At 38.2% G+C, this 11,128-nt stretch overlaps 1 protein-coding gene across 1 annotated transcript in view; it reads right to left on the bottom strand.

Moving 5' to 3' along the window:
* Positions 1–11,128, bottom strand: part of itgbl1 (integrin, beta-like 1) — a 36,092-nt gene that overhangs the window by 1,700 nt on the left and 23,264 nt on the right. Inside the window, exons 8-10 of the mRNA XM_017410104.3 lie at positions 7,103–7,219; positions 3,344–3,490; positions 1,989–2,102 (exon numbers count right to left, since the gene is read on the bottom strand). Of these exons, the coding sequence (XP_017265593.1) occupies positions 1,989–2,102; positions 3,344–3,490; positions 7,103–7,219 (378 nt within the window). The remainder of the gene's footprint in view (positions 1–1,988; positions 2,103–3,343; positions 3,491–7,102; positions 7,220–11,128) is intronic.

Raw genomic sequence — 11,128 nt, 5'->3', positions numbered from 1 at the left:
TTAGCTGCTTTCAACTGTCTGCAGATTGTAGCATGAGTAAATCATGCTGCATGGTGTCAAAATGTTGTAATTTTCTTTTTGTGTCTGTTGCTCACAGATAAACAGACATTCTTGGGGTTTTTATTTTTTTTTTTGGAGCTGTTTCTCAAAACTATCGTATTCAGTGCATGAAATTAACCAGCGAGCATTCCTAATGTGATCCATTTTCCACATCAGTCATCAGTCACATGCGTAATGAGAATTTACAGCTTTGACGGATCCGTGAAATCTCTGGATGCCGAGTCATTCCCTGGTAAAGGTGCCAAATAAATTTTCTTTTTAATCATTACAATGAGGGGTACAAAAAGACTTAATCATTGCACATGAAACGACACAGTGACTGTTTTTAAATGGAAACATTTTAATCACTGTCTGGAATTAACTTTTCATGTAAAACATGATTTCAGTAATATAACTCTGAAACATATGGTTATTTTCATATTTAGACTCTCATCAGTAATGGAAGAAAGGCACATTTAACAGATGTTGCTACACATTTTCTTTTAATGCTTTCTGTATTTGAAGACTTTTTTTAAAGCAACATTGGCGTTCTCATGGGACCAGTAATGCTCATTTGAATCACATTAAGTCTGAAATTAGGAGGCATAAAGTCATGATGAGAGACACTTGTGAACAGTCTCATGAAACTTCGACAAACCCCCTGGGCAAAATTCATTTGTATAAAGTGTAATATATGCTACACTTTTCATTATAAGTGGATCTATATAATTATACTAATGCTGTAGGATATTTGATCCTAGTTATTTTCCCTGTTTTCCCCTCAGAATTACAACTGCTGTTGTTAGAAGGTTTTGATATAAACTGTGCAGAAAACTACACATGAAGAAATGATTTTAAATTATCAGAAATGAAAAGAAAAAAAATGTGCAGAATTTCCCACATCAGAATTATTTTCCATCAACTACTATAAGGTTTAATTTACTTCAGAAAAAACAAACAAACATATAAACAAACATCAAATCAGTATAGCTTTATGTGAAAAAGGCATATAGTTTGTTTAAATTTTTGAAATTGTTTTGTCAGTTCTCTGCTGTTCGCCATTGGGGCCAGAAGTGATATTCGGGGTGTGGGTCTGACCACTATCTATTAGAATGGGAATGGACTGCAGCTAATTTGGAAAACCTCTTTCAGTCTGAAGGCAATTTGATGCTGCAATGCCAGGACTGACCAAATAGTTTAGCTTTTTTTTTCCATTTTTCGCATCTCTGAGATGCTCTCCTGTGCCTCACCACACTCTTAGCACCTGCTATGGCACCACTCTCTCACTGCATAGATGCAGCTACAAAATAGAAGATCATACCACCTACCACAAAGCATAGCATGGCTGTTTACAAGATATTATCACAATCACTGTCAAAGCGGAGGTATGAGGCCAGCATGGCCTGTCCTGCTTCAAATTGAATGCTTGAATGGGCCCCAAGTCAGGACAGACTACATCACGCTCCACCCAGGACCCCGATATGCTGCCACCACCATAATAAACTACTATAACCTTGCAATGGAAGTTTTGTTCATGTTCAAAACCACTGTGGACCTTTTATGTGTAATAGGGAGCCCAATGCGTTTTAAATATGCACCTGAAGGCCTCGCTAAGACCCTGGAAAGAGCATCCATGTTTTAGATGATGTTTTACTGTATAGCAGGGGCATCGTTCAATGTAAAGGAGGTCTTAGCAATTTCAAGTCTGTTTATGCTCAGACTCAGTTTCACACACAAAACCTGCACTTTCAAATATATATATATATTTTTTCTTTTGTCCAGTAGCACATGAAATATACTGGTCATTAGCCTTTCTGACAGCACCATTAGATTGCTTTTCTTATGCAACCTGCCGTTAAATAAAGTACATCCTGCTGCTGAGGGTGTTTGTTGATTTTTTTTCAGTCCAGTGCAGTCTGTTTCAGGTTAACTACAGAGTGGTTTATTACCTGTGCAGATGAGGCCATCATGTTTGTCGCACTCTCGGTCGTCACACTCGCAGAAATCTCCCGACACCCACCACTCTTGGGGAGAGCAGATGCATTGACCGCAGTGACAGGAACCTGCATTAGACACATGCACGCACGGCAAACAAAGCTCCTGATTAATCTTTTATATTTTGACAGGGCATGTTTTTGTACCTAATTTTCATACCCCCCACTTGGCACATTTGTGCCTTTTCTTTTTCTGTTTGCATTATCCTTTATCATTTTCTTTTTTTTTTTTTTTTGTTCCAGAAAAGATTTGTATCAGAGTAGACAAAAACATTCCCCAGGGAAACACTGACTAATACACTTTTACCACCAGGGTACCAATCCACCCACAGTTTAAACTTCCTTTCCTCTCCATCGGTGTACATTTCTCTTTCTTCACGGTAGCAGCAGGATAATAACATTTATTAGGGAGTGGTACACAGAAATGTAACCTGCTGCCAGCTCCATCTTTTCAAAAGCTAAGACCCTGAGGTCCAGCAGCTGTTTTCAATCATCCCAGTTTTTACCCGCATGTGCTTGGCAGCAGGGAGCCACAATGACAAGTGAAGGCGGAGGGAGAAAGGAGAAAAAGATAAAGTGAAACATTTAAGACAGAGGAGACAGACAAGGATGCGGGAGAAAGCAGAACAGAAAATAGTTTTGGTATTTGAAATGGAGAATGAACAAGCTCATCTTCATTTTCTTAAGCTCAGGTCTGCAGGGCTGGCCTTTTGTAGCTAGTCTAATTCTTTGGCTTATATGCTGCGCAACAAAAATATAATTCTGCCTGGTGTTATTAATAATGTAGTGACATGAAAAAAAATGGGATGACAACTTCATTTTGTGTGCAAAACTGATATAAAAAACAAGCTGGACAAGCTGCTATATTGTTTTTGATCAGATTAACTACGTATTCATTTTATGTTATCAATAAATAGTTAAAATGCTAAAATTAAATGGTCCATATCGTTTTAACCTCTTCAGGTTCAGCCAAGTGCTTTACAATGTCACTCATTTGTGCATTCACTTTACCACTGGGCCAAAGCCACACTCACAACTAAGACACTTTATAAATTAAGACACCCTGAAACTGTTATTTGGTAAAACAACATCGAATCTCAGTCCTTCAGTATTATCTGCTACGTCTGAACCTCTCGCCCACACACAGAGGTTTTGGTGAAGAAAAAAAGAGGATATACTTTTTTTTTAAGTCTAGAAAAGCATTGTTTTTTAATGAAAGACAAAATATCAATGTCGGTGAGTGACCATTCTGCAGCAACACTAAAACACGAAAATGTACACAGTATATATATATATATATATATATTCACCTTTTCCACTGCAAAGGACTCCATCAGCTGTCTCGCAAATCTCCTTGCTCTGGGCGTCAGTCATGTCACAGGACCTGGCGAACTGGCACAGCTTCCCAAACCAGCCCTCCTGACAGATGCAGCGTCCACATGAACAGTAGCCGTGACCTGGCAGTGGAGGGCAGAAGGCCTTCATTTAAAAAGAGACAAAATGTGATGCAAGGCCATGAGAAAACACAACAAACTGAAGAAAAATAAAAGTCAAGTGTGCACAGATAGCTAAAGTCAAGTAAAACACCACAGGAGAGGAAAAAAGATGGCTATAAAGCACATAAATACAAAGAGTTGACAGCGCAGACATCGAACCTTGACACTAATAGGCAGTACAGGGAGGAAGAGCTGCGGGGAGATGAGAGAGACGCAGCGAGCTTATTGTATTTCCCCCTGGGGACATGAAAGGAACTGTCATCACTGGTCTTGTCCTGTCGTTAATAAATCTCCAGAGCTTCAGACAAAGATAAAAAAGAAACAAAAAGAAGATTGGAAACTGCAGGCGAAAACACAAACACAGGCATAAACTCCACTTCTGTAAGAAACCAAGGGGTGGATAAAAGGTTGAAAGAGGCAGCTGGGTGCTGTGGCGTCTTAATAGCTGTTCTCATTACTGTATTTCTGACAAGTACTTTAAGAATTCACACCCTCTTTAGTGTCAAGTGGACTCTTGCATTGCTCACTCCAAATTATATGGTGAAGAGGGAGTCACATAGTTACAGCATTATTGCTAGCTGTGTGCGCGCGTGTTCGTTTGACTTTCTGTGTTGGCAAACTATCTCATGAACCACTAGACAAATTTTAAACTCCCAAAGTCCCAAAAGCAGTCATTGAATGTACATCTACAACTGATTTACTTTTGGAGTCAACCTAATTCAAGATGGCTGCCATAGCTAATCAACCTTAGTCAACACAAAAACAAATATACCTCCGTCAGTTTTGCAGATATTTGATGTGGTCGTAGCTGAGAGTCACCCCTAACTACTATGCATGCGACACATTGTGCTAGATCAGTGGTCTCTAATCCTGGTCCTTGAGTGCCACTATCCTGCATATTTTCCTTGTTTCTCTGCTCCAACACACCTGATTTGAATCAATGGGTGATTAACAGGCTTCTGCAGAACACAAAGAGGTAATTTAACCACTGAATCAGGTGTGTTGGAGCATGGAAACAAGTAACACATGCAGGATACTGAAGACCCCTGTGCTAGATCTTTGCCTAAAGCTTTAGCATTAAGCGCTGGAGTCAATCCTGTTAGATTGTTAGTCATAAACTACTGGACAGATTTAAATGAGACTCTCAGGAAATATGGATGAGAAACAAACAAGGGTTTAGGAGCTATCTACAAATTGCAACATTAGGCTAAAGTCCTCAATAACATCAGCAGTTTTGTCTGAGTTGTCACAAACTCACATCAAACCTTCATGTTTCCTGGTAATGTCATTTTAACAGTTAAATTACAGACATGCACCTTTGTCTATTTTTGGTGAATTTCTGGTGGACTTTTTGTCTTTGTGTTATTTTATTGACAGTTTCTAATAGCTTCTCCAGTTCAAAGTATGACTTGTTGGGTTGTAACAAAGAAATACTTATATTTCCATTTAATCAGTGAGTGAAGACTTGCTTAAATCTTTATTCACAAGTTCCTTTGAAATATATTTCTACTATTTCAGCCATGAATACTGCTGAATACTATGTTACTGTAACCCCCTCTCCAGAGGCTGCAAAATTGTCCCGAAACTCGTTTTAATTAAAATGTGCCTTTAATTTAGCCTCTTATAAGCAGTTCTCTGGTTAATATATATTTTTTACTACAGAAAATCATTCGACTTCTCCCATTTATCTTAACTATTGTTTCCTAATTGCATTACAAAGAAAAAAAAAACATCTCTTTCTTGTTAGTTGGAATTAGATACTAGATAGTTTTGGAGTGCCAGACATCTCTTTAAAAAAAGCTCATGGCGGCTAATTGCTGAGAAGCAAAGCTATAAAGCTATAAAGTTTATTTAATCATCTGCCCTTTTCTAAAAATATTTATGAACAAACAGAGGCCCCAACAAGTTAAATGAGGTAATTGAGATTCTCCCCTGAGTCTGTATTGTAAATGGGTGTCTATAGTGCTTGTGTTCGAGGGTGATTATAAATGAACATAGGCAAGACTCCACCTCAAATGAAGGAGTGTCAGCCAAGGCAGGCTGTGCATGGCTGCTTCAGTCTGTCAATATGGAAGAGCAGCTAATTGCTTTGAAGGTTCACCAACCTAACTCTTATACAGCTTGTCTGAACGTGTGCTTCACAGAGTGGGCATTGTGGTTTAGCCTTTAGGGATGGACCATGAAAAGGGAGGTAACCATGAAACTGCTGGCCAGCAAAGATATGATCTGTAAGTAAAGAGAATCTAACAATCTGAGGAAGAGAAGAAGGACAGGACAAAATAAAATGGGTTTGGAAAATGGATGGATGGATCGATGGATGAAGACAGAATATTTTTTGAAGAGCCTTGTTCAGGGGAAAGTTCCAGCTGTTTGAAGAGGCACGTTCAAAAACAATTAATCTCGTACCAGCATTCTAACGACTTTATTTGTGACCAAATTTACGAGCAAACAGTTAATCTAAATGCAGCCAAGACCATAGACCATGCTGGAAGAGCCCCTGGCTCTATTACAACTAGCTACTGTCGCTATATGTGTTTGTAGATAACCAAGGAAAAAAAAGTGATAAATAAAAGGAATTGGTGGCTATATTGTGGTCAGCCTCAAGCAGCCATTTAAGGACCTGCAGTTTTTGCTCTTCTGTACTATATTTTTCACCCTGAGGAACTGAAAAGGAAATCCAGACAGATAGAAAAGCAAAGATCTTGGTTCCTCTAACCACTTGTTCTTCATGCTTTGGGAAAACCCTTTAGAGTTAAGTGTATGAGGATGGAACTGACTGACAAGCTTGTTAACACTGTGCTTGTCTCTTCTTGGTTGACTGCAGTGGGGCCTAAATATCCTGACAGCATGTGTTGGGTTTTATTTTTACTTTTTACTTTTTTTCTACAAACCCCTAACCATAAAGCTTCTCTCTTTTTGATCACCCAGTGCCACATTGGATGCCTTGTTTCTCGCTGCTTCTCAAAACACCCACTAACTTCCATGGGGCTGTGAGCATACCATTGTCTTCTTCACAAAGTGAGTGTAGGGGGTTGCTGTGTATGTGTTTGTGCCTGTAAAATTAGTTGGTGTTTGGTGCTTGGACAGGCTCTCCCCAGGAGCCTCACTAAGAATAGTCTGTGGGCAACGAAGAACATAATAAGAACCAGCAGTGTATTCATATTAATACTCTATCCCTGTTTAAAAGTAAAATTTGGGCAGACAAATTTGCAATAGTACAGTGGCCTATAAAAATTAAACAACCCAGTATAATAGTAAGTAAAGACTGGTCAAATGAAAGTAACATTCTTTGAAGGTATACATACCAAGGGTTTAAACAGAGATGTTGCACAATCTCTCATGTCGCTCATTGTTAGCTCAATATCTGTAAATCTCTTATAGCCATTTTTGTGTTGTTAAGGTAGCTTAATACTGACAGCCATCTTGAATCAAGATGACACCAAAATGAGTTGTATATGTACATTCAATAATTTCTTTGTGAGAGTTTCAATAAAATCCATCCACTGGTCTATGAGATATTTCTACAAAACAACAAAAAATGTTTTGAGTGCTTGTGTGTCTTTGTAATCTCACCTCCACATATCTCTCCACTTATGTCTTCACACTGGCGGTCATCGCACTCACAGTTTTTGCCATGAACCCGACTGTCCCCCGGTGGGTGGCAAGTGCACTGTCCACACTGGCACTGACCTAAAAAAAACAGACATTTCTTTACTTCTGGCCTGTGTGACACAGAAGGTTTTAAAAATACTACTATTTTTAAGTTATGCTCATCTTTGTATAGTTTTCAAATTTTATTTTCAACTCCCAATATAAGAGACCAATTTGCATACCTTCCACCTTTGCATGTGGAAATATATTCAATGACTGATTTAACATTACACTAACAAAAAAGGACTAAGTCTCACTGCAATAAACAACCATAGCGTCTACACAAATACTCATACACACTCACACACACACACACCTCAAGATGTTGCTATTCCACTTCAATCAGTGAGCTGCCAAGGCCATTGAGGGGGTTACTGAGTGAACTTGCTAACAGTGAAGCTATTTAAAAAACATAATCTGTACTAAACCGACACTGAAGTTATGCAGCACACCTGCTTAATGAACAATTTGACAGGCGACTCGGAATAATATTTATTATAAGCACACAGACACTGTATGAGAAGCATTTCTGATGTATAAAATGTGTATAGTGTCTCAAAGATTAAATTTTATAGCATTTTTTTAGCACTGTGAAAATGAAAAGGACAAATATATGAGTTGTTGCAGGAAGATAACAGTGATAAATATAAGGTAAGTAATATAAATAGCCATTTAAATACACTCTGTATATTAAGACTGTGTGTGCTGGTATTAATATGGTGCATTAAATTGTGTGACTGTGTAGAAGTCATCCCCAGTATTGAGGTAAATAACTTGAGTAGTGTCTAAAAATGTTCTTATGATGAAAAGCCAATTATGCAGTCCTTTACATTCAACTTAATATGTTCTGAATTGGGCTTCGAAAATGAGCAAGTGATTTCCGACAGTAATAATCCCTGGGTGAAGCATAATGGAAGTGGAAGATGCAACTATGAAAATATAGTTGAAGACTGTTGTTGTTCATCAGTCCACAGCAAGGAGATTTTCTGGAAATAGTAATATTCAGGACCCCCCCCCTCCAAAAAAAAAAAAAAAAAATCCAAGTATTTGCAAAGAAAAATTCTAAATCATCGTGTTCACTATGACAGTAATAAAAAGAAATAACTGAAGTTTAAAAGTGAAATTTCTCAGTTGTACAAAAGGTTTTATGAAATATCTTACTGAGTCAACACAAAAAGGATTTAAACCATATTTGACCACTTTCCAAACACCCAGAGATGTTTTGTGGTCATCAAGAAAAAAAATTAGACAAGTTGAACATAACATACTTTGTTCCTTTTAGGGTTCATTGAACTTGATGTTTCTTGTGTGTGCAGTCATTACTCACTCTCAGTATTTTTCCTGTTTGTAGCCTTGCTGGGTACATTTTGTGATGGTGACGCTAAATAACACCTGAATTGTACCCATGATGAGTATTTGCCTGGGTTTATATTCCGGTGACTCACTCAGCAGAATTAGTGCCAATAAATAGTGCCGAAGACACATTGCTCTTCTGTGTCAATGTGCCTCACAAACAAGACAAGACAGTTACTCCACTGAAAACAGCATCCGATGTGTTGCTCGTGTCACATCACTGACACTTTTTATGACCACACATTCAAACATGCACACGCACAAAAACACTTATGGCGATCTCTCTTCCTGCTTTGCACACACCATAACACCATCTGCTCTGCGAACTCAGTTACCCCAGTAACCGGTGATGTCACATCACCCTCGTCTTATCGATTGACTCCGCGATCGTCAAACCGCCAACATCTGACCGTGAGTTAGTGTTTGTTTAATTCGTCATACTGTTTTTGGAGAGTGTTGTTCATTGACTGAAACTAGAAGAAAAAAAAAAAAACTATGCGAAAAACAAAGCAAGTGGGAGTGCTGCAAACAAAGTTTTGCAATGTCAAAGAGAGGAGGAGAATGCTTACTCATGGGTAGGGGTCCCTAAATTTTGGACCGTGGTCTGGATCCAGACCCAAATGAAGTCTTATCTGGACCCAGTCTGGTAGTTAAATTTAAGTAGAACTTTTCTTTTTTTACTTGCATGTTTTCCCACATTTACAGTAATTCTCTCTCTGCTGAAAGAAATCAACCCACAAAGAGGTAAATCCCTGACAAAACAACCCAGAAAGTGGAAAACTCAGCGTGCATGATACTCTTGTCTAGATTGGGTGAACTTTTACATGTTCAGTTTACACGTGGAGTGTTGTTTCATATGTTCAGAAACAGTAGTGATTAATACATTCAGCTTTGTCAAACATTACAAAATTTAAAATTATTTGCACAATCACACCCACTAAAATCTGAACTGAGAGCACAGAAAATAAATGATCTAAGGCAGAAAAGATAGTTTCTATCTAGCTGTTAGCTCCCTGACAGATATTCAAGTGTTCACTTTTCTGATGAATCAAAACACAATTATTCATTATCTATCTTAATACAGAATGCTGTGGTTTGCCTTTCTGTGTAAACTTTATTTTTAAAGGAATAGCAAAAAATTTAACAGACATCAAATGTTTAATGTGATTTTGAAAATGTTTGTCTGCTTTTGAAGGCACTGAAAATGCCTGCTGTTAAGCCATGATAAGCACCAAAATTGTCCTACCGTAGCTACATGAACCCCAAAATAGTAACTTACAAAGTTTTTAGGAGGCTTTTTGAGTAATTTTAGTCAACCTTCATACCTTGCATTGCCTACTCAGTTCTGTTATTTTTTCTTGATTACATTTTCAATTCTGTTACAGCTGCAATGAGTCCATCATCACACCAAGTATAATAAAGTCAGTTTAATGATGTCCCCCCCCTGTGCTCATACTTATTCCTCTCATCATGTGGTGTGAATGAGAGTGTCCTATTTGCATCTGAAGTGGAACACCTACCAAACAGAATGTATTGACTATATATGAGTTATCCAAAAGGAAGGCAAGAAAGTGAATAAGATCAGCATATCTGATTTGATTGTTTCATGCTACTATGATCTACCAACAGCCAAAAACTGGAGTTACACAATGTCTACGACTACAGAGAGCAGAGAGAGGAATCCCAATAACCAGCAAGGAAGATGTTGAAAGCAGGTGTTTCCTTAAGGAAATACCATAGTATAAAGAATGTGCTATCCACAAGCGCCTTGTCTCCGACTCTCAGGAAGAAAGTCTCTGACATCGCTGCTTCAAATTTCAAGGCTTTTCCGCTCAAGCTGCCATCTGTACCAGCTGCATTCATCCATGCCTAAATGATTTTTAACGTCTGTCTCCTTTGCTTTCCCTCTTTTTTTCTCTTACTCTGCCATCCTGCTTACTGACTCTGGCTCATTTCTTTCCGTTTATACTCTAGCCATGCAATTAATTAACTTGTCTGTTTGAAACGTTTACATTATCTAAACAAACCAATATTTCTTGGAAATGAAAGTCAACTTTGCTCTCGTTTGCTACTGTGAATGCAACTCGCTATTCACTTCTTTATGCATTTAGAGTTCTAATTGTGAGATCTGATGAGATGTGTTAGCGCATGGAGTACTTCTACTTCCACAAGTCAGTTAGCTGTTTCATCCATCTTAAAACAGGTTGACCCCAAAAGTTAATTAGCTGTAAATGTACTTCCAATGACTACTTTCTAAGAGTTTCATTAAAATATGTCCAGGGCTTCATCAGATATTTTTTTGCTAACAGTCATAGTTAACTAGCAAAATTTTAAACAAGGCTTTTGTGCAATTTGTAGAACTGCCTGGGTTACAGACATTTTGGTGTTTTCTAAGGCCAGTTGGCTGTGGCAGCCATCTTGAATTGGGCTGGCTCCAAAAGTGTCCAAATCACTAGATGATTTTCTTTTAAATCCCTCCAGTGCTTCATGAGATGCTTTGCTAACACAGTAGTCAAACACACACAAACATGGGTAAAAACATTATTGTCCTTGTTATTATCTTGTCAGTTCATGACTTGCAGTGAATGCATTTCT

This window comes from Kryptolebias marmoratus, linkage group LG6 (assembly GCF_001649575.2).
Source record: "Kryptolebias marmoratus isolate JLee-2015 linkage group LG6, ASM164957v2, whole genome shotgun sequence".
NCBI classification, from domain to species: Eukaryota; Metazoa; Chordata; class Actinopteri; order Cyprinodontiformes; family Rivulidae; genus Kryptolebias; species Kryptolebias marmoratus.
Note: the sequence above shows the minus strand (reverse complement) of the source record. Positions and strands in the feature narration are given on the sequence as shown.